Genomic DNA, 24884 nt, shown 5'->3' with positions numbered 1-24884 from the left:
TGCACCTTTTCCAGTTCCTATTTGTCCATAAATAAATAGTCAATCAAGTCGTCAGTTTTCCAATCAATTTATTATTTACACAAAATAACCGAGCACAAAATAACCTAATAATTATCTGATATATGCGCTGGACAGAAAAAAAGCACACTGCAAAGGGGTTGTTTTAATAGAATAGAATGAATAGAATGTCATTTTATTGTCACTATACACATGTACAATGAGATTAAAAGCAGCTCCTACTCAGTGCAGACATGTAATTAGTGCAAAAAACAAAAAACAAAGGGGGGGGGGGGATAAGGTGCACAGTTCTGCAGCGCTATATACATATCTATAAAAAGACAATGGATGAATAGAGTGAATAAATAGGATTCCTATATACAGTATGGGTTATTGCACATATTTTAAAAAGTTACAGTTACAGTACAAATTACAGTAGGTGGATAGATGGAAGTCCGGGGGTTAGGCTGTGAAGTCAGTGCATGTGTGAGTTCAGGGAGGTTATGGCTTTTGGAAAGCAACTGTTCTTGAGTCTGTTTGTCCTTGTTCTGATGCACCTATAGCGCCTCCCTGTGGGCAGCAGGTCGAACAGGCCAAATGCAGGATGGGAGCTGTCCTTGATGATGTTCTTCGCCCTGCTGAGGCAGCGGGAGGTGTAAATGTCCATCAGGGAGGGGAGAGGGCAGCCAATGATCTTCTGTGCTGCCCTAACTACCCTCTGAAGCCTCTCCCTGTCTGCCATGGTGCAGCTGCCGTACCATGCTGTAATGCAGTATGTCAGCAGGCTCTCGATGGACGAGCGGTAGAAGGTCAGCAGCAGGTTAGAGTCCAGGTTGTGCTTCCTGAGAACCCTCAGGAAGTGCAGCCGCTGCTGAGCCTTCTTGATGACCGCTGTCGTGTTGTCTGTCCAGGAGATGTCAGCAGAGATGAGGACGCCGAGAAACCGGAACCCTCTCCACACACACGCCGTTGATGTATAGGGGGACTAAGTCGGTGCTGTGCCTCCTGAAGTCGACAATGAGCTCTTTTGTTTTCTTGGTGTTCAGAGCCAGGTTGTTTTCTGAGCACCAGGTTGTCAACTTCAGGACTTCCTCTCTGTAGGCTGCCTCGTCTCCCCTTGAGATGAGTCCGACTACTGTAGTGTCGTCAGCAAACTTGACGATGCGGTTGTTGTTGTGGGCCGGACTACAGTCGTGGGTGTAGAGACAGCATAGGAGGGGGCTTAGCACACAGCCCTGTGGGGAGCCGGTACTCAACCTGCGAGTGGAGGAGAGGTGGGGGCCGAGTCTCACAGTCTGGGGCCGGTTGGTGAGGAAGTCCTTTATCCAGGCACATGTGAGAGTGGGGAGGCCGAGAGTGACCAGTTTGTCGATGAGAATGTCCGGAATGATAGTATTGAAAGCTGAGCTGTAATCCACAAAGAGCATCCGGACGTAGCTCTGCCCCTGCTCCAGGTGGCTCAGCACAGAGTGGAGAGCTACGGTGATGGCGTCTTCTGTGGATCTGTTTGGGCGATAGGCGAATTGGTGGGGGTCGAAGTCTGGTGGTAGATAGTCCTTGATGTGCTGGAGGACCAATCTCTTGAAGCACTTCATGATTACCGGAGTGAGGGCCACTGGACGGTAATCATTTAGGCTAGTGATGGGAGACTTCTTCGGCACTGGGACGATTGTGGCTGATTTTAGGCAGGACGGAATAACTGCCTGGTCCAGGGAGAGGTTGAAGATTCTGGTGAAGATGACAGTGAGCTGGTGGGCACACGCTTTGAACACCTTACCAGGTACTCCATCTGGGCCGGTAGCCTTCTTGGGGTTCACTGCCAGGAGCACCCGTCTGACATTGTGCTCCCTGACAGTGAGTGGAGTAGTACAGGAGCCAGGTGAGGGTGGGATCAGGGCTGTAGCAGGTGAGTGCTGCTGTTGTGATGTTTCAAAGCGGGAGAAGAAGCAATTTAGCTTTTCTGCCAGCGGCACACTCAGGTCTTCTGTCGTTGTGGCACAGCCTCTGTAGTTTGTAATGTCTTGTATGCCCCGCCATACCTCCCGTGTATTATTGCTGGACAAGTGGGACTCTATGCTCCTCTTATGGTCCGCCTTGGCTTTTTTAATTCCACTTTCCAGATCGGCTCGAGCAGCCCTGTACAGAGCTCTGTCACCTGACCTGAAGGCAGCATCGCGGGCTCTGAGGAGTGTGCGGACCTGGCTGGACATCCAGGGTTTCTGGTTTGGGAAAACCCGAATGTTTTTGTCCACAGTCACGTTTCCGATGCAGAACTTGATATAGTCCAGCACCGTTTCTGTGAGAGTTTCCAGATCCTGGTGTTCGAATATGTCCCAGTTTGTCTGTGTAAAGCAGTCCTGTAGTTTGGAGAGTGCATTTTCAGGCCAGGTTGTAACAGACTTTATGGTGGGCCTGGCACTACGTCTGAGGGGGGTGTAGGCTGGGGAGAGCAGGAGGGAGAGATGATCTGACTGGCCGAGTTGGGGGAGGGGGATGGCTCTATACGCGTGCTTAATATTGGTGTAGACATGATCCATGTTCTCCCCTCTAGTAGAACACTTGACATGTTGATAACATTTCGGCAGTACAGTCTTCAAGTTGGCCTTATTAAAGTCCCCTGCAATTATGTGAACACCTTCGAGGTGGGCCCGCTGCTGTTCGTTAATGGTGTTCAGCAGGAGAGAGAGCGCCGTGTTTACATTGGCGTCGGGTGGAATATACACAGCCGTGACAATCACTACTGTTAGTTCTCTCGGTAGAAAAAAAGGCCGGCATCTTACAGACATGTACTCGAGGTCAGGGGAACAATGTTTGTCTATGATTGTCCCGTTGTTGCACCAGTTCTCATGCACGTAGATACGGAGGCCCCCTCCCCTGCTCTTACTCCGCGGAGTCCATGGTCCTGTCCCCGCGGAGCAGAAAGCGTCCTGCTAGCTGCATGCTAGCATCAGGTATCCCCGGGTGAAGCCAGGTTTCGGTGATAATCAAAACACAGCAGTCACGAACATATCGATTTCCAGCGAGTTGTAATTCCAGGTCATCCATTTTATGATCCAGGGATCTGGCATTGGAGAGATACAGGCTCGGTAGAGGTGGCTTATGTGGTTGTTTTCTTAGCCTTGGCAAAACACCGGACCTGCGGCCTCGCTTCTGCTTCCTCTCCCTCCTCCTCCGTCTGCGCCGCCTCCTAGACCCGACAACAATCCACGGGGAGCCCGATGGTCTCGCTATGTTGTCTGGGGTGTTATGCGTTTGATGAAAGACACTCAAAACAGATGTCTGATGCTGGTCACCGATGTCCATGAGGTTCTGGCGGGTGTAGCGGATGTAGCGGATGTTCGCAGAACCGATAGTGAAGACGTACACGAACAATAAAATGTACACGAACAACAAGAAAGCACCGAGACGGAGAGCCGTGAGCCGCTGCGACCGTGCGCGCCGCCATCTTTAGCGATCTGTCCACACCAGATAATAACTAATTAAGGGAGGGGCAAGAAGGGCCGAATGACACGTGCACCAAGGTACAGTGAAAAGCTTTTTTTGTTGTTGCATAGGGTTATGCATTACAAAGTTCACTCATTTGAATTGCAACCCTTCTCCCCCTTTACCCTACACTGTCATCTTTCAACATGAGCCAGTCCTGGAGGCACATTGGCCCTAGCCCACCCCATCTCTGATCAGGTCTGCTGTGACATTGTTCCGCTCTGTCCACAGCACGATGCCTCTACTGTTTACATTTCATCTGGTGTTGCACCTTTTCCAGTTCCTATTTGTCCATAAATAAATAGTCAATCAAGTCGTCAGTTTTCCAATCAATTTATTATTTACACAAAATAACCGAGCACAAAATAACCTAATAATTATCTGATATATGCGCTGGATAGAAAAAAGCACACTGCAAAGGGTTGTTTTAACAACTACTTTAGAATTATAATACTGTTTGAACTATGCAACATTAAAAATTAAGAGGCATTGTGAGTTTTAAATTAAAAAGCTTGTGTATTCTGTGCACAACTTTACCCTAGCTCTGGAACAATTGAGCTTTGAATTAAATTTAAGGAATTATCAATATGACTGCTCATCAATTCACAGAAGAGACTGCCACCTAGTGCAATAACTCATTCTGTTGAAAGGTTTTTTTGTGCAATTACAAATACCAGGGAATAAGACAAAGAGTTGATGCAGATGCCTTGAGAGCGCTAATTGGGATTATTTTTTGAGCCCCATTTACTGAGATAATTTCTATTGACTTTTTAAATTGAAATTAAGGAGTTTTAAACTCTAGGTTCTTTGGAGAATATTGCAGATTCATTCTAGTACATATGCCCCTAGGGCAAGATATCTCAAATGGTGAACAAAGTGACTTCTAGTGCTGCAGTGCAGATAATTAAGCGGACCGTACAAAAGATATTGCAGAATAACTTGATCACATCTTTACGACACACAAATATATCTTCAACATTCTAAGTTTGACATGGAGACCATAGAAAAGAGTGCAGTGAGATTGATACTGAGGTTCTATGTATGTAGCATATTAAATGTCTAATATTTATAGGTACAAATTCTCTGTCTTGTATATGAATTATTTCAGTTTGGTTAAATTATTGGTTAAGTGGTTAATCTCAGTGCCTTCTGTATGATCAGCCTTTGACACCTTTTGCGATTGAACAAATAGTTTGGGCCCTCAGTGCAGTTCTGTTTGCAATGTTCCTCGAAGAACAAGCTGGCCTTTTCTTGTCCCCCAGCATGCAAACTAACCAGTAGATTATCTTATCTGTTGCGATGTCAAGCTCCACACTAAATTAACATGGTAAGAGCTCTTACCAGAATTACTTGTTTGTGTTGGTGTTCAAATTATTGAAGATTAAAAAAAAGGAGAGATTAAACTTCCATGGATCTGTTATTAGTCAAAAGCAATAAAACACACCTGTGTATCACAGGTAAAGGATCTGTTTTGGGGCATTATGCCAAAATATTCACAAATAGACGGTTTCAAATAACTGAAATCTAAATATAATATAATCAAAGTGCATTGTATTAAACACAGCACCAAGTGCAAAAAGCAAAATCATTTTGACCAATATTGATGTCATTTTTACCACTATGTAATTGGAGTTGATTGTGTTCTTTGCTCACGGAGCCTGACCTGAAGAGACTGATACAGAACAACCTCATTGGTGCTGCTGCAATCATATATAGGTAAGGAAGCCAAGATTACTATTTGTGATAGAATCATTCATATTTAAATTCCTCAGGATTTGAACGCGGCACTGGATCAGTGATCCAGAATATGATACATTTCATGAAGGGACACGTTAATTTTTAAATATTCTAATGCTAATAAATAGACACATGTGTCTACACCATTTAAACAGAACAATCCTGAAACTGCAAAGCCAATTACGATGTAACAAATATTAAAAAATAATAATAATCTGTCAAAGATAATGCTCCCCGTTTATTTACATCCCACATAAGATGACATGCTGTCTCTGCCCACTAAACTCCCCATCCATCCCACTGTTTTTGGAAGTAGTAACTTGTTTTTATGACATCAATGTCGAGGGATGATGTGATGAACAGACTTTGTTTCCGGCCATGGCCATTCGGGATAACCCACACAATGTCATGTTCAGTCCCTTTAGTGAAGATGCACTGAACATGTGGAACAGGCGTGTGTATTCAATGGAATTCATTAGGACTGCTGATATTGTAGTTCTTGTTTATGCATTTACTTACAAACAAGCAGAGATTTTGGATCTTGTGATTTAGCTTTGTTTATTTTAAATTGATATAGGTGCACACCATCATAGTAATCAATTAAATTTACAACCCGTAAATGTCCAACGCTTGATCGAACTCAGACCATATTAAAATCCTGTTATTATCAGGAAAGCTTTACAAGATCCCGAGACTAATGACATAAATAGGTAGCACTGTAATTTTGTTTTATTGTTCTACCTAAAAGATATATATGAATAAAAAGCTAGGTTTGCGTGTAAAGTGCTGCAACTTCTTCCATCTGCCGGCTTGGCAGAGCTACAGGGTCTTCCCAAGACTCACTTGCCGAACAGTGGACCCAAACTGAAGTGTTCTCAAGGTTTCTCCCAAATTCTTTATGTTTGGATTTACATTCATGAAAATACAAGTCTGAAATGTAAAAATTAAAATTAAAACAATCACGGCTTTATCTTAAACCAACATGTGAGAGAAGTGAAAGGAGATGCTTGAGGAATATTTTGTTTATTCCAAATATCTCACTTGTATTTAGCACACCTTTTGCTACATAAGGTAACTTGATGCTGTAAATTAAATATGATTTTTATACCCCCTTAAGTCCAAAAAATGAAATCTGCATTCGACATGTCTTTCGTAATTTGAGCCTTGATTTTGAATAACTTTGCAAACCTAACAAGGATTTTCATATAGGATACAAAGTAGGAAATGGGAGGAGGATAGATACACTGGACATTTAAGGTTACAGGGTAAATAAATGCAAACTAGAAGAGGCTGCAGAGTTTGAATTAACTTGAATTTGATCCAGTGAGAGATGTAATCAATAATTTCATGACAGCTAATGTCATCATGTTAATTATTAATTATTATTATTCTATTTGAATTTTTAAAAAGTCCCGGTATGGGCAGAACAACAGATTTGCCAAATGGAGATGATTGAGAGTGGTTTGGAAAATTAGCAAGTAGTTCAACTGAGAAGTTGCGTGCAGGAACGACTAACGATAAACTGGGTCAACAGTGCAGGCCGTGTGGTCAAAATACAGGCAGGCAATGTACCAAGTAATTATGATAGATAGGGTATCGGATTCAAAACAATTCATCTCACTTCTGGGTCCATTTTTGTTTGGTGTTGTGTAACTTCACTACACTTTCCAAACTCTAGCTGGAAGTTTCCACTTAGTTACAACTGAGAACACCATGGTACTGTGTACACCATGGTACCGTGTACACCATGGTACTGTGTACACCATGGTACTGTGTACACCATGGTACTGTGTACACCATGGTACTGTGTACACCATGGTACTGTGTACACCATGGTACTGTGTACACCATGGTACTGTGTACACCATGGTACTGTGTACACCATGGTACTGTGTACACCATGGTACCGTGTACACCATGGTACTGTGTACACCATGGTACTGTGTACACCATGGTACTGTGTACACCATGGTACCGTGTACACCATGGTACTGTGTACACCATGGTACTGTGTACACCATGGTACTGTGTACACCATGTACACCATGGTACCGTGTACACCATGGTACCGTGTACACCATGGTACTGTGTACACCATGGTACTGTGTACACCATGGTACCGTGTACACCATGGTACTGTGTACACCATGGTACCGTGTACACCATGGTACTGTGTACACCATGGTACCGTGTACACCATGGTACCTGTGTACACCATGGTACCTGAGTACACCATGGTACTGTGTACACCATGGTACTGTGTACACCATGGTACCTGAGTACACCATGGTACTGTGTACACCATGGTACCGTGTACACCATGGTACCTGAGTACACCATGGTACTGTGTACACCATGGTACTGTGTACACCATGGTACCTGAGTACACCATGGTACCGTGTACACCATGGTACTGTGTACACCATGGTACCTGAGAACACCATGGTACTGTGTACACCATGGTACTGTGTACACCATGGTACTGTGTACACCATGGTACCGTGTACACCATGGTACCTGAGAACACCATGGTACTGTGTACACCATGGTACTGTGTACACCATGGTACTGTGTACACCATGGTACTGTGTACACCATGGTACTGTGTACACCATGGTACTGTGTACACCATGTACACCATGGTACTGTGTACACCATGGTACCGTGTACACCATGGTACCGTGTACACCATGGTACTGTGTACACCATGTACACCATGGTACTGTGTACACCATGGTACTGTGTACACCATGGTATCTGTGTACACCATGGTACTGTGTACACCATGGTACTGTGTACACCATGGTACTGTGTACACCAATCACTACGACCATTCAATCTTCCTCCACTGCCCTGACTTTCTGTGATCTTTAGTCACAAGTCTTAAATTCACTATTTATTACCACACCTTTCACTGAAACAAACTGAAGGGAACAAGAGCTGCTAAATTAAATTACCTGGTCCTTAATTTTTCCAGCGTTTTTTAGCATAATCAAAAGGAACAGATGAATGTTAACATACAATATCCAATAAAATTAAGGATAATGAACCCATTACCTTTGCATCCCGACTGAACGCTGGCTGGAGTAAATGAGTCAGCTTGGAGTTTCTGAATGGGATGTGAAGCGCATTATTCTTCAAGGCCATAAGAACCTACATTATAGAGAGGAGCAATGGAAACTAAAACACTGAAACAGAATCAAGTTAAATGCAACACATTTTGACATCACATTGCTTTTTTGTAGCAACATATCATACTGCCAACAATTTGTGGGGGCATTTAACTAAGTATATTTTCCATAGATACAGATGATAGAAATTTGCATGTTTTGATGTATAAAGTTGACATAAATGTCCAGGCAGACTACATCTATATCTTGCAGACTACATATAGGTTTGTATTCTGAACACCACAGCTTCACCTCTTTCTGTGTCCTAAGTGTATGCTCATCTCACGTGGAGTGTCCTTGCTTAAGGAAATGTTTACAGTGGTCACCCCCAATTACACGTGATGGGATTCACACCTACATTTCTCTAAGGTAACATCAGTATGCACTTTCCCGCAGGAAGGCAGGCAAGCCACTTCTAGTGAACTGCGTGTCTGCCACTCCTGCAGAGCTTCGTCCCCTGAAAATAAGGGAAGAACAAGGTGATGGGGGAGGGGGTAGAACTGGGGGAGACGGCTACAGGTACTGCAGTCGTTATCAATGCAGTAGGCAGTAAACATAAATCCATGTGGGCAACTCATAGTAAAACTGGTGTTACAGCAGCAGCCCGTTAAATGGCAAGTTGTTGTTGTTTCAATTACCTGTTTGATTTGCTCGTACATTTAGTGAGTGAAGGGTGCAGTTTGTAGGTTTTCACTTTTTTTTTAAATCTCATTTTGGTTGGTAAATCAGAAACTGGCATAGATGAACAATGAGTAGAAAGTCAGAGACTTGCAGGGCGAGTCCCGTCAGGAGTTATTTGCTCCATCTTCCTCATGCACCAGGTTCTGCTCAACATTGATGCTAATGTTTAATATATGCGCACTATATTTTGAACGTGCAACTGGTGTTTAATGAGCAGGAACATATTTGTTACAATTGCAGTTTCTAGTTTGTGAGTATCATCATGACTGGTTTGGTTACATTACTGAGACTTCAACTGTCCATTACAGAAAGCCACTGTTAATGTTTTGTTACTGGTTTGTATACTTTTATTCACGTTATACAAAAATCTCCACAGTGAGGAAAAGAATGAAGCCAAAATACCAACATGTTCTATAATTAGCGTTTGACGGCACTGGGCCTGTACTCGCTGGAGTTTAGAAGAATGAGGGGGGACCTCATTGTAACATACAAAATAGTGAAAGGCTTGGATAGAGTGGATGTGGAGAGGATGTTTCCACTGGTGGGAAAGTCTAGGACTAGAGATCATAGTTTGTTTAGGAAGGAAATTAGGAGACATTTCTTTAGTCAGAATGTGGTGAATCTGTGGAATTATTTGCCACAGAAGGCTATGGAGGCAAAGTCAGTGGATATTTTTAAGGCAGGGATAGATAGATTCTTGATTAGTACAGGTGTCAGAGGTTATGGGGAGAAGGCAGTAGAATGGGGTTAGGAGGAAGAGTTAGATCAGCCATCATTGAATGGCGGAGTAAAGTTGATGGGCCGAATGGTCTAATTCTACTACTTATGACCTTAAAAATCTCCATAGAAAAATAGGTGCAGGAGTAGGCCATTTGGCCCTTCGAGCCAGCACAGCCATTCAATATGATCATGGCTGATCATCTAAAATTAATACCCCATTCCTACTTTTTCCTCATATCCCTTGATTCCTTTAGCCCCAAGAGCCAAATCCAACTCTCTCTTGAAAAACCTTATGACCTTAAACACTGTGCTCATCCTGTGAAAATAATGTGCATTATATCTACAAAAATCCACCGTTTCATATTATTAACATCTCATCAAAAGAATAAATCCAGGTCAGCCAATCTGGTGAAACAGTTCAAACAGGTGGGTTTGTGTTATTTACCTGTCCAAGTGCAGTCAGGGATTTGTTAATGGCAGCAGCTTCTACAAGTCTCTGCCCAGTGGCTTCAGTCTGGGAGATTCTCTCTGACCCAGCCAGGTCACACAGTGTAAGGGTACCGTGGTAGGCAGCTCCAGAATAGCCATCCACTCCAGTCACCAAGAGAGTAAGAATCAGATGAGAACGTGAACTGGAGATCAAAGGAAAATGCAGGCAATTTAGGGTTTTATAAAATACAGGTTTGTTGAGATGATTTATTGGTGTTTATAGTTTTCTGTAGCGATTACATCATTCTGATGTGACCACTCTTATGAATCTGATGGATAAACAAAGGGAAATGAGAGATAAGAGAGGAGTAAAACTGAGCATGTTTCGTAAATAAGTTAATGGGAATGCCAGCAATAGCATTAAAATAATGCAGGTTAATCTAGGACTAAACAAATGCCATCTTAAAACCAAACAGGCTACAGTTTAATAATGAAAGTGCATTTGAATTTCAGAGGAAATTAAATAATGTAAATTGCAAATTGTTTTTGAAAAAGTATATATTATATTTGAGAGTGTGCCTACACATCCTCAACCTTGCAGAGGTGATCGTTGGATATATTCAGTCCAGCTCTTTGTGCTCATCTCTAGAAGCTTCCTTCAAACCCAGACGTAAGTGCCATTGACTGCACTATTGCACTGGGGTCCATTGTACCATTAAACAAATAACTCTTTTACATACATAAAGTAGTTCAATAACTAAGAGGACAGGAAGCATAATGAAAGTTTGGATGGCAATCTAACCCTACCCCCATCACCACCACCAACCACTTACTCACTCCTTGGACCTTACAAACACATTCTGTTGTTACGATACACCAGATTATAGTTGGTCCTTACCAGATTACAGCTGGGCCTTACCCTCAACAACTTTTCCTTTGACTTCTCCCATTTCCTCCAAATCCAAGGCGTAGCTATGGGCAGGGGCAAAGGCCCCAGCTATGCCTGCCTCTTTGTAAGGTACATCGAACAATCCTTGTTCGAGGCGTACCGTGGCCCGATCCCTGAACTCTAACTCCGATGTTCAAGAACTCTACCATTTCTAGACCTCACCATCTCCATCGCAGGTAACAGACATCTAGTACAAACCTACTGACTCCCATGGCTATCTGGACTATACTTCTTCCCACCCTGCTTCCTGTAAGGACTATATCCCCTACTCCCAATTTCTCCGTCTACACTGAACCTGCATCCAGAATGAGGTGTTCCAGACCTAGGCATCGGAGATATCCTCATTCTTTAGGGAACGGGGTTCCCCTCTTATAGATAAGGCTCTCACCAGGGTCTCCTCAATAGCTCCCACAGCTCCGCTCTCACTCCCCATCACCCCCACTCGTAACAAGGCCAGAGTCCCCCTTGTCCTCATCTTCCACCCTACCAGCCATCGCATACAACAGATAATCCTCCAACATTTTTGCCACCTCCAACGGGATCCCACCACTGGCCACATCTTCCCATCGCCTTCCCTTTTCTGCTTTCCACAGAGACCATTCCCTCCATAACTTCCTGGTCAATTTGTCCCTTCCGACCCAAACCACCCCCTCCCCGGGTACTTTCCCTTGCAACCGCAAGAAATGCTACACTTGTCGCTTTACCTCCCCCCTTGACTCCATCCAAGGACCCAAACAGTCTTTCCAGGTGCGGCAGAGGTTCACCTGCACCTCCTCCAACCTCATCTATTGCATCCGCTGTTCCAGGTGTCAACTTCTCTACATCGGTGACCTGCCTTCTCTCCATACCCTCTGATCCCCTTAGCCACCAGGGCCACATCTAACTCCCTCTTAAATATAGCCAATGAACTGGCCTCGACTACCCTCTGTGGCAGGGAGTTCCAGAGATTCACCACTCTCTGTGTGAAAAAAGTTCTTCTCATCTCGGTTTTAAAGGATTTCCCCCTTATCCTTAAGCTGTGACCCCTTGTCCTGGACTTCCCCAACATCGGGAGCAATCTTCCTGCATCTAGCCTGTCCAACCCCTTAAGAATTTTGTAAGTTTCTATAAGATCCCCTCTCAATCTCCTAAATTCTAGAGAGTATAAACCAAGTCTATCCAGTCTTTCTTCATAAGACAGTCCTGACATCCCAGGAATCCCAGGAATCAGTCTGATAACCAACCTGATCTCCCGGTGGCTCAGCACTTCAACTCCCCCTCCCATTCCGAATCCGACCTTTCTGTTCTGGGCCTCCTCCATGGCCAGAGTGAGGCCCAGCGCAAATTGGAGGAGCAGCACCTCATATTTTGCTTGGGCAGTTTACACACCAGCCGTATGAACATTGACTTCTCCAATTTCAGGTAGTCCCTGCTTTATCCCTCCTTCCTCTCCCCTTCCCCTCCCTTTCCCAACTCTCCCACAAGCCTACTGTCTCCGCCTCTTCCTTTCTTTTTCACGCCCCCCACCCCCCCCCCCCCGACAGCAGTTTGAAGAAGGGTCTCGATCCAAAACGTCACCTATTCCTTCTCTCCATAGATGCTGCCTCACCCGCTGAGTTTCTCCAGCATTTTTGTCCACCAGATTATAGTCAGCTTGTTTGTTTCCGACAGACAGTACCTCCCAGAGTTCATCGTTGTGGATGCAACGGTTCTGTTTCGGTTTCCAGACTGTATCAAATCCTTGATGTCATTTTCAGTTTTCACTTCAATCTGGGTTAATCCGGGGATGGCAATCGCCCTTCCATGGGTCCTTATTTGCAACTGAGCATGTGGCTGTTTTGACAAAAGGTCCTGTATTGTTTCATTATATATTTCTAACATGGATACCTACAAATGGAAAAGATTGCAAATTAAAAGGTTAATACAAAAGACATCATATGTACATTCCATCATATTATGATGGTCTCCACTGTCACAATTCAAGGGTTAGTTTATTGTCACATGAACCAATTAAGCTACAGTGAAACTCGAATTACCACACAGCCATACTAAAAAAAATCAACAAGACACACAACTACATAAATGTTAACATACAGTGCATTCAGAAAGTATTCAGACCCCTTCACTTTTTCCACATTTTGTTACGTTACAGCCTTATTCTAAAATGGATTCAATTCATTTTTTTATCATCAATCTACACATAATACTCCATAATAAAAAATCAAAAACAAGTATTTAGAAATTTTTGCAAAGTAATGAAATAGAAATAATTGAAATATCACATTTACATAAGTATTCAGACCCTTTAAGACCTAACGTGGTCGCTTGAGCCGTACGGCCTCGCGGGGCTGGTCCCACTTCGATCGCCAGAGCCGTATGGAGTTGTGCGGAGCTGATCCCGACATCGCGCGGGGCTCCGAAAAACTGACACTGTCCAAAAATTCCGCGCGGCAACGGCCTACCGGCCCGCAGCCGCATTGAGGCCGTACACACCGCCTCGATGGGCGTCCGCAGCGTCTCAACGCCGTACGCAGCATCTTGACGCAGTACGTCACGCGCGGACTTCGCTCGAACTTCACGTCAACTCGTACGGGATCACTCGACCTCCACGTGGCCCCCGCTTCCGGTTTGGTCGCGCTTGTCGCATGCAGTCGCATGCTCGTGGGATACAGGCCCATTACTCAGTACTTTGTTGAGGCACCTTTGGGAGCGATTACAGCCTCAAGTCTTCTTGGGAATTACGCTATAAGCTTGGCACACCTGTATTTGGGTAATTTCTCCCATTCTTCTCTGCAGATCCTCTCAAGCTCTGTCAGGTTGGATGGGGAGCGTCGATGCACAGCTATTTTCAGGTCCCTCCAGAGATATCCGATCGGGTTCAAGTCCTGCCTCGGGCTGGGCCACTCAAGGACATTCACAGACTTGTCACGAAGCCACTCCTGCATTGTCATGGCTGTGTGCTTAGGGTCGTTGTCCGGTTGGAAGGTGAACCTCCGCCCCAGTCTGAAGTCCAGAACACTCTGGAACAGGTTTTCATCAAGGATCTCTCTGTACTTCTCTCCGTTCATCTTTCCCTTGATCCTGACTAGCCTCCCAGTTCCTGCCACTGAAAACATCCCCACAACATGATGCTGCCACCAGCATGCTTCACCATAGGTATGGTATTGGCCAGGTGATGAGCGGTGCCTGTTCCTCCAGACGTGACGCTTGGCATTCAGGCCAAAGAGTTCAATCTTGGTTTCATCAGACCAGATAATTTTGTTTATCATGGTCTGAGAGTCCTTTCAGTGCCTTTTGGCAAACTCCAAGTGGGCTGTCATATGTCTTTTACTGAGGAGTGGCTTCCGTCTGGCCACTTTATCATAAAGGCTTGATTGGTGGAGTGCTGCAGATATAGTTGTCCTTCAGGGTTCTCCCATCTCCACAGAGGAACTCTGGAGCTCTGTCAGAGTGACCCTCGGGTTCTTGGTCACCTCCCTGACCAAGGCCCTTCTCCCCCGATTGCTCAGTTTGGCTGGGCAGCCAGCTCTATGAAGAGTCCTGGTGGTTCCAAAGTTCTTAAGAATTTAAGAATGATGGAGGCCACCGTACTCTTCGGGACCTGCAATGCTACAGAAATTGTTTTATACTCTTCCCCAGATCTGTGGTTCGACACAATCCTGTCTCAGAGGTCTACGGACAATTCCTTCATCTTCATGGCTTGGTTTTTGCTCTGACATGCACTGTCAACTGTGGGACCTTATATAGACAGATGTGTGCCTTTACAAATCATGTCCAATCAATTGAATTTACCATTGGTGGACTCCCATCAAGTTGTAGTAACATCTCAAGGATAATCAATGGAAAGCTCAGAGGGAGGTGGAGGCAGGTTCTCTGGATGCTTTCACGAGAGAGCTAGATAGGGCTCTTAAAAATAGCGGAGTCAGGGGATATGGGGAGAAGGCAGGAACGGGGTACTGAATGTGGATGATCAGCCATGATCACATCAAAGAGCCAAATGGCCTACTCCTGCACCTATTGTCTATTGTCGATTGAAACGGGATGAACCTAAGCTCAAAATTGAGTGTCATAGCAAAGGGTCCGAATACTTATGTAAATGTGATATTTCAGTTATTTCTTTTTAATTATTTTGCAAACATTTCGAAACACCTGTTTTCGCTTCCTCATTCTGGGGTATTGTGTGTAGATTGATGATAAAAAAAAACGAATTTAATCCATTTTAAAATAAGGCTGTAACAAAATGTGGAAAAAGTGAAGGGGTCTGAATAATTTCTGAATACACTGTAAACATCCACCACAGCAGATTCCCCACAATTCCCCACATAAAGTCCAATCTTCTTCCTCCATATTCTCCCACTGTCGGGGCAGTTGAACCATCTGCAGTCAGGGTGAATGAAGCTCCCGCAGCCGGCAGTCGAAGCTCCTGCGACTTGGAGCTCCCGAAGTTGGTTTCAAACCAGGGATCGCTAGCTCCATGATGTTAAAGTCTGCAGGCTCCAGCGGATGTAACTCCTGGTCTCCAGCAGAGGGCGCCAACTCCACGATGTTAGGCCGCAGTGTGGACGGAGATACGATACGGAATTGCATGGCCGTCGATGTAAGAGATTAAAAACAGTTTCCCTTCAGTGGATATATTTAAGGCAGAGATAGATAGATTCTTGATTAGTACGGGTGTCAGAGGTTATGGGAAGAAGGCAGGAGAATGGGGATAGGAGGGAGATAGATCAGCCATGAATGAATGGCGGAGTAGACTTAATGGGCCGAATGCCCTAATTCTACTCATTCCTTTTGACCTTAGAACCTTATGAATCACAGATGCTGGTTTATACTAAAAATAGACACAAAATGCTGGCGTAACTCAGCGGCTCAGGCAGCATCTCCAAAGAACATGGATTGGTGCTGTTTGGGTCGGGACTCTTCTTCACTAATCCACCCTCCCTCCCCATCACAATCAGACTGACGAAAGGACCCGACCCAAAACGTCACCTATTCATGTTCTGGAGGGATCTACAATCTATTGATTAACATGAAGGAGACACAAAATGCTGGAGTAACTCAGCGGGACAGGAAGCATCTCTGGAGAGAAGGAATGGGTGACGTTTCAGGTCGAGACCCTTCTTTAGACTGATGTCAGGGGAGTGGGTGGTACAGAGATAGAATGTAGTCGAAGACAGTAAGACTGGTGGGAGAACAGGGAAGGGGGAGGGGATGGAGAGAGAGGGAAAGCAAGGGCTACTTGAAGTTAGAGAAGTCAATGTTCATACTGTTGGGGTGTAAACTACTCAAGCGAAATATGAGGAGCTGTTTCTCCAATTTGCGCTGTGCCTCACTCTGACAATGGAGGAGGCCCAGGACAGAAAGGTCAGTGTGGGAATGGGAGGGGGAGTTGAAGTGTTGAGCAACCGGGAGATCAGGTAGGTTTAGGCGTACCGAGAGTAGGTGTTCAGCGAAACATTTCCTATTTGGTCTAATTTAACAAAAGCATAGCTCAACAAATTCCAATAACTTTGATATACTAATTACAAATATTATAAAATCATAAAAATAAAAAATACGAAACGTATGTGACCTGTCTTCTTCTTTTATTACATCTTTGATCAATGTTGGAGTTTGAGTAGCAGCTGCATTATCCTGGATCTGCACGCATCTGCCATTACTTTGTTGGGAATTACAAATAAATATGAATAACTGTATGCTGTATGGGGCAAATTCATACAGTATTTTCTCAATTAATTTCACTGCAGCATTTCAATGAAAACAGCTTTATGTCTCCAAACATACTTAAATCAAACTTTTAAACAGTATTTACCTTTATAGTATAGCTGATATTTTTTCTTTCCTGACATATTTGAAGAAGTTCTCTGATTGATCTATGTATATGACCAAAAACATTTAATGTTAACCAGTTTAAGCAGATCATTTAAACTTAAGTATGAACATGGTCATTTCATATTTCTAAATATTATATTCACCATACACAATAAAATAAAATTCATTCACCAGTTGTAGCAGAATAAAATGTTTGGTACTGACCTTATGTTGATCCCAGGGTTCTCATCGCTACCCATCATTGTATATGTCTTTCCTGAGCCAGTCTGACCATAGGCCACAATGCAGATATTGTACCCATCCGCACAGGACGTAACGATGGGCTGTGTTCCTTCAAACACCTGCTCCTAAAGGAATAAATTAACTGCTCACATCATTACATTTATTTTTTAATTATATCTACATCTTTTCAAGTTTCATAAATTATCGATGTTTTCCATTATTGAACAGCCATAGGTCCAGAAATCTCATTGCTAGTACTCTAGACTGGTTTTTGTTTGGAAGTACCCAACAGCAAGCCAGAAAGGCCACAATATTGGAATTAATGAAACAAAGGTGGTAGACAGGTGTAGTCACTCCAATGGGAATGGATAGCACCGAACTCATTTGAATATTTACCTGAGTGGCAGTAGGAGGATAAACTCTATCAAAGGAAAACCTTTTTCTGTTCCCATTTTGATCCACTACGATCTCTTCATCTGAAGGAAATTCCAGTATAGTCTGAGCCTCTGAGTCTTGCCGACAGCGACAAAATACTCTGATGTTCCCACAAATTTCCTGGAGTTTATTATACAGCAATTTTTTTTCCAAAGCTTCCTTCTTGTACAAAGACCGCAGATCTACTATTTCTTGGGCTGATGCTGCTTCAGTATTTTTCAGCTTTAGCACAGTATCCACAGTTTGGCTTATGACTTGTCTGATCTCTGAAATGTTATCATTAACTGTAGATCTAAGCTCTCTGCTGGTAATACTTAATTCATGAGTGAGTTTACAAAGTTCCTGTAATTTCTTTGGTTCCAAATGTGAACCAGGTGTTAATGAGCTGGAATTATAAGTCCCACATAATTTTTGCAAAGCTGTGATTCTGTTGAGAGCTTCTTTATGATTAACTTCCAGCTCTGATATTTGTCTGTTGAGTTGCTGAATCGTTTCAGATTGTCGACAGTTCTCCTCCAACAACTCTCTGGTTTTCTCATGGAGCGTTTCCACACTTGTGTCTCTTTGTTTCAGTTCCTTTTGTAGTCTATCAATGATCATGTCTCTTTCTATCAAATGACTTAGAATAAATAATAAACCATTAATGACCAAACAAAAGTTACATTAAACATAATGACATATAATGAAAATCCATTGATGCCTGAAATGAATTCTGACATTGTTAAACATAATCTTGCCTATCTAATATTGCTGATATATTGTGTTGCAAGATGTTGAAAATGAGAGATGGAAACTGAGCAATGTCCTATACCAGGCTGCTGCAGCCCATACTTTGTAACTGTGGTGCATGAGAGGGATAGACAGAGTTGATGTGGATAAGCTTTTCCCTTTGAGAATAGGGAAGATTCAAACAAGAGGACATGACTTCAGAATTAAGGGACAGAAGTTTAGGGGTAACATGAGGGGGAACTTCTTTACTCAGAGAGTGGTAGCGGTGTGGAATGAGCTTCCAGTGGAAGTGGTGGCGGCAGGTTCGTTGGTATCATTTAAAAATAAATTGGATAGGCATATGGATGAGAAGGGAATGGAGGGTTATGGTATGAGTGCAGGCAGATGGGACTAAGGGAAAAAAGTTGTTCGGCTCGGACTTGTAGGGCCGAGATGGCCTGTTTCCGTGCTGTAATTGTTATATGGTTATATGTTCAGCAACGCCATTGTGCTCATCTGATCAGGGACGCTTAGAATGGCAGCTCTTCAATTGCAATGTTTCCACATCTGCATTCAAACCCGCATCTGTCCACACCTGAAATTGCTCTGGAGTTGAGCCTAATAAATTATGAGTACAATTCACCGCAGAGAACTTTGTATCAATATATTTTTTTAATTATCATAGCATTTATTGTCATTGCTTTATTTTGCTTTTCAGCTATTTTATGAAATGGTTATTTTTAATAAGTAAAATATCTGTATGTTATCAAGAATGTGAACTAAGAGCAGAAGCATATGGTCCTTGAAGATGTGGTCAGCTTCGGCCAATTGATTACAAAAATAGGTGGGCAGTCATCTTCACATGCCTGTACTAGGAGCTGTGTAACTAGGTTTGGTACAAAACTGCACTTCACTGTCACCAATTAAAAGCAAACTGTCTTTCTGCAATAATGGATTCTTTCTGCATCAGGAAAGATTTTGGATGTGCGTGAAGAGTAATGAGAAAACACAGGTTCCCTGATTTTCCTTTCAGTGATGGCCGCTTAGTCATACCATACAGAAACAGGCCCTTCGCCCAACTTTCCCACACCAACCAACATGTCCCATCTACACTAGTCCCACCTACCTGCGTTTGCCCCATATCACTCTAAACCTGTTGTGCCCATGCCTGCTCAAATTCTCTCTGTAGCTCAGGCCCTCAAGTGCTGGTAACATCCTCCTTCACTTCCCCAGAACAAATAATTTATATAGTACATGCAGCTCTGGGGTGGGCACACGAGGGAAGGCGGTGCAAGTGATGAATGGTGGGGCTTTGGCAACAAGAAATCCCTGGCCCACTTCCATCAAGTGGTCAAGGTGGTGACAGGAGTTGAACTCCCAGAGTTACAAATCTCAGAAGGACATAACCAGACGACCATGGATGAATGGGAAGAATGGTTCTGCCCAGCCAATCCCAAGTGGCCCAGACCGAGTGTGATGCCAATCATTACTGCGGAGAAAACAAACCTGGGGTTAAACTAATTAAACAAGCCATTGGCATCTTTTCTAGTCATAGCAATTTCATCTCAGCTTTATGCAGCATACACAATGGGCTAACTCCCAACATTTTGTTTGATTTAGAATGAGATTGATGACAAAGAATTAGCTAGAATAAGGTAAATGAGAAGGCAAGGAGACTTTTATAATGACAGTGTAACAAACAGTGACAAAATAAAATAAATTTGAAATCTTGAAATCTTGAAATCTTGAACAATATAATGCTTTTGATCTATACTGATCTATAATCAGTCATTTACAAGGATTCTTAAAAACACACAAATGGTAGTCTTAGTATTTCAGCTTAATTGAAAACAAATAATTCAAAGTTTAACATAAATATTGAATCCTATAAGAAACAAAATATGTTATTATTTGTTACAGAAGAAGTTTTTTTTAAATTTTCTAAATGGAAACTTAAATCTGTCTTAAATTTAAAGTATTTTCAGAATCTGTTTATTGACATGAGAACAGAGCAGTAATAGTTGAAACAAATAATAGAAATAACAGTTGAAACAAATAGTAGAAATAATAGAAAAATTATAGTTGAATTCACAAAATTATGTTTGCATTTTGAACACTTCCCATAGAAATCTAGTTTATTTATGGGTAAATACAGCTTTTGTTTACCGGTAGCCATTATCTTCTTTGTAATCCCTGTGGCTTTTGAAGGGAATTAACAGGCCATCCCCAAAGATAGTTAAAAATATGGAAATAACTTCATCCGCATCATAGTTGCACTGCCGGAGAGCTGCAGTGACTTCTCGATGATCGGAGAGGCTAGGAAGGCTTTGCTAAAATAGAAGTTATGACAACATCGTTAGTATTAATTTAATAAGAGCTCACATTCCTCATGTCAGAACATCTCAGTTTTCAAGAGGATCCGTTCAGAGAACCTAACCAACATTCAGAGAAGCTAAGATAGGCACAGGATTCATTCTGACAACATTCAGAGAAGCTAAGATAGGCACAGGATTCATTCTGACAACATTCAGAGAACCTAAGCTCTAACATAATAGAACCTTGGAAAGGCCCAAGTCTCTATTAATTTAAACTGAATACCAAAGCAGCCAAAGCATAACGTGCTGTCCAGTGGTCCAGAGCCACAAGTTCAAATCCCAGCATGGTGAAGTTAATAAATTGCAATTTTAAAAAACAATCACTCTTCATAATGATGCGCCAAAACTACGGGATTGTCATAGAAATGTATTTGGTATATTGATTTCCTTATCCATTATTCCTTACATGTGACCCCAGGCCAATAGCAATGTGGCTGTAATGCAAAATGGCATATTCCTGCAATATTCCTGTGGGAATGTGGAGTCAGAATCACTGCAACATACAAGAAGCAGGTGTGGCCCAACTTGACCCCAGGAGAAAACCCATTCATTATTTCTCCAGGAAAACATCTTTGTTTCCTTTTCTTTACTTCTGACATTCACTGCACGGTTGCTTCCAGTGTACTATGTACTTTATATCCTCTGAATGCAAAACTCTACAGATGCTGACAATCTGAAATGAACACAGAAAGTGCAAGATAGACACAAAATGCTGGAGCAACTCAGCAGGTCAGGCAGCATCTCCAGAGAACATGGATAGGTGACGTTTCACAGAGTGCTGGAGTAACTCAGCAGGTCAGGCAGCATCTCTAGAGAACATGGATAGGTGACGTTTCACAGAGTGCTGGAGTAACTCAGCGGGTCAGGCAGCATCTCTGGAGAAAAGGAACAGTTGACGTTTCTGAACCCATCTTCAGACCGAAACTAGAGGGGAGGGGGTAACTGGGGATAGGAATATAGCAGAACAAATCAGCGCCACGAACAGATGACCAAGGAAGTTTGGAGCCCATAATGGCCCATTGTTGGCTGGGGAAAAAGTGATAACAAGAGGAATACAAGGTTGCAAACATTATAACTGGTAGGACAACTAGGGTGGGGGAGGGGGAGGGGGGGGGGGGAATGGAGGGGTTACTTGAAATTAGGAAATCAATATTCATACCACTGGGTTGTGCTGCCCAAGCAAAATATGAGGTGCTGTTCCTCCAATTTGCGTGTGGCCTCACTCTGACAGTGGAGGATGCCCAGGACAGAAAGGTCCGTGTGGGAAGGAGGACAAATGGTTGGCAGCTGGGAGTTCGCGTAGGCCAAGGCAGACTGAGCGTAGGTGTACAGCAAAACGATCAACCAGGCTACGCTTGGTCTTGCCGATATATAGGAGCCCACGTCGAGAACAACAAATGTAGTACATGAGGTTGGAGGAAGTGCAAGTGAATCTCTGTCTCACCTGCTCATTTCTCCATCTATGCACCACCCATTGTGTGAAGAAATTGCCCATCAGGTCTCTTTTCAATCTTTTTCATCTCACCTTAAACCTATGCCCTCTAGTTCTTGACCCCTTGTATTGGGGGAAAGGCAGTGACCATTCACCATAGCTATGCCTCTCATGCTTTTATACACCTCCGTAAGGTCATCCCTAAGTCACAACTCCTCAACACACACACGTCCCTTACTAACGAAAGCAAGCATGCCAAACCCCTTATTTGCCACCCTGTCAACCTTGGTCGCCACTATCAGGGAACCTGTACCCCAAATTCTCTACTCTCAAACTCTCCAGGGACCTAACATTTGCAGGCATAAACTATCGGATGGACAATAGACAATAGGTGCAGGAGTAGGCCAATCGGCCCTTCGAACCAGCACCGCCAATTACTGTGCTCATGGCTGATCATCCACAATCAGTACCCCGTTCCTGCCTTCTCCCCATATCCCTTAACTCTGCTATCTTTAAGAGCCCTATCTAACTCTCCATTGAAAGCATCCAGAGAATTGGCCTCCTGAGCAGAGAATTCCACAGAGTCACAACTCCATGGTTGAAAAAGTTTTTCCTCATCTCCGCTCTCCCTTATTCTTAAACTGTGGCCCCTGGTTCTGGACTCCCCCAACATCGGGAACACGTTTGCTGCCTCTAGCGTGTCCAATCCCTTAATAATCTTAGGTGCTTCAATAAGATCACCTCTCATCCTTTTAAATTCCAGTGTACACAAGCCCAGTCGCTCCATTCTTTCAACATGACAGTCCTGCCCATCCTGGGAATTAACTTCTTGAACCTATGTTACACTCCCTCAATAGCAAGAATGTCCTTCCTCAAATTTGGAAACCAAAATTGCACACAACACTCCAGATGTGGTCTCTAGGGCCCTGTACAACTGCAGAAGGACCGCTTTGCTCTGATACTCATCTCCTCTTGTTATGAAGGCCAACATGCCATTATCTTTTTTCACTGCCTGCTGTACCTGCATGCTTATTTTTATTGACTGATGAACAAGGACACCCAGATCTCATTTTACTTCCCCTTTTCCTAACTTGACACCATTCAGATAATAATCTGCCTTCCTGTTCTTGCCACCAAAGTGAATAACCTCACATTTATCTACATTAAACTGCATCTGCCCACTCACCCAACCTATCCAAGTCACCCTGCATCCTCATAGCATCCTCCTCACAGTTCACACTACCACCAAGCTTTGTGTCATCTGTAAATTTTCTGATGTTACTTTTAATCCCTTCATCTACATTGTTAATGTATTGTAAAAAACTGCGGTCCCAGCGCTGAGCCTTGCGGTACCCCACTTGTCACTGCCTGTCGTTCTGAAAGGGACCCGTTAATCCCTACTCTTTGTTTCTTGTGTGCCATCCAATTTTCTATCCATGTCAGTGCCCTACCCCCAATACCATGTGCTCTAATTTTGCCCACTAATCTCCTATGTGGGACCTTATCAAAGATAGACACTTACAATCTGCAAGAATCGTGTTCAAAATGAATAAAACCACCTCGTTGCAGTGTGATATCAGACTCAGAGAGCAAGCCCTCCTTGAACATTTACTTTGTAGTAGACAATTAGCAAATGTAAACTCAGATAAACTGTCTTGCGCATATGATCTATTTTCAAAACAACATTTATTAAATATACACTGTTCTTAAATGGCAGGATAACAGGGCAGAGCCAGAGCAGGTAATGCAAGTTATAATTCACCTTTAGGTCATTGTGCAATCAATAAATCAGAGCTGCTGCTCACCTCAACTTGCTCAACACGTTTTCTGATAAAATCCAAATTCATTTCCCACTGCAAGGGCAAGATAAGCCAGGCTCCACAATCGGTGTCAAAGTATTTACAAACATTTGTTCTTTCCTGTGGGAAATATTAAAGATCAGATGTTTTCATTTGAGTAAACAGTAGAGATTTAAGAATTTATTCAACTTCTAGTCTTCAGATTTTCAATAACATTAGCATTGATGAAATAAGCAACGTTTTACTTCAAATATGTACGTCATGACCATTCCTTTCCCCGGAACCCAGAGACCTCCAACACGTTCATCATCTGTGAAAGATACCACATCCTGGTTTGGACCGATCTCTTTACCGGATGAATATGTCGAAATCTGTAATAAAATAATTTAGTATAATTTACCCAAACTGTTAACATTAGGGCCACAGTTCCATTCTCTCCCACCTGCTCGCTCTGCATCCTTCATCATTTCACTTTCTTCTGTCCATTCTCCTCTGAGGCGTGGCTATCTATCGATTCCATTCATCCCGTTTCATATTACACCCCCACCATGTCTCATCCTCTTCTCAAAGGTAGTTTTTCCAACAGCCTGGATTCACCCTGTGATATCTATCTACCTACATTCTCCCCTTCAGCAGCGTTTTCAGGATTATATCGCTGCTTCCTCTAGTACCTGTAAAACTTGTGATGCACTTACATTTTCATCTATTGGTAAATTATGAATGTGAAAGCATCCTCAAGCTAAAGATTAACACAATTGAAGCCATGTAGAAGCAAGGAACCGCTGATGCTGGTTTACGAAAAAAGAGATAAAGTGCTGGAGTCATTCAGCAGGTCAGGCAGCATCTCTGGAGAACAATTTAGGTAACTATAAAACATCCCTTCCCTCTCTCTGCTTCCTCCGCTCCCCGTTTTCTCTCCCCCATCCCCCACCTATATCC

At 43.2% G+C, this 24884-nt stretch overlaps 1 protein-coding gene across 2 annotated transcripts in view; it reads right to left on the bottom strand.

Moving 5' to 3' along the window:
- Nucleotides 1-3799: 3799 nt before the first annotated feature.
- LOC116983641 (kinesin-like protein KIN-14R) overlaps nt 3800-24884 on the bottom strand; it is a 34406-nt gene continuing 13321 nt past the window's right edge. For both annotated transcript variants that reach the window (XM_033037385.1, XM_033037386.1), the window contains 10 exons: nt 24191-24316; nt 23952-24065; nt 20506-20669; nt 17593-18250; nt 17179-17321; nt 16955-17015; nt 12824-13032; nt 10234-10420; nt 8275-8370; nt 3800-6147 (listed from right to left, as the gene is read on the bottom strand). In XM_033037385.1, the coding sequence (XP_032893276.1) occupies nt 6037-6147; nt 8275-8370; nt 10234-10420; nt 12824-13032; nt 16955-17015; nt 17179-17321; nt 17593-18250; nt 20506-20669; nt 23952-24065; nt 24191-24316 (1869 nt within the window). In that variant the 3' untranslated portion in view covers nt 3800-6036. The remainder of the gene's footprint in view (nt 6148-8274; nt 8371-10233; nt 10421-12823; nt 13033-16954; nt 17016-17178; nt 17322-17592; nt 18251-20505; nt 20670-23951; nt 24066-24190; nt 24317-24884) is intronic.

This window comes from Amblyraja radiata, chromosome 19, assembly GCF_010909765.2.
Source record: "Amblyraja radiata isolate CabotCenter1 chromosome 19, sAmbRad1.1.pri, whole genome shotgun sequence".
Lineage (NCBI taxonomy): Eukaryota > Metazoa > Chordata > Chondrichthyes > Rajiformes > Rajidae > Amblyraja > Amblyraja radiata.
The sequence above is the reverse complement of the archived record's forward strand: the minus strand, read 5'-3'. Positions and strand labels throughout refer to the sequence as shown.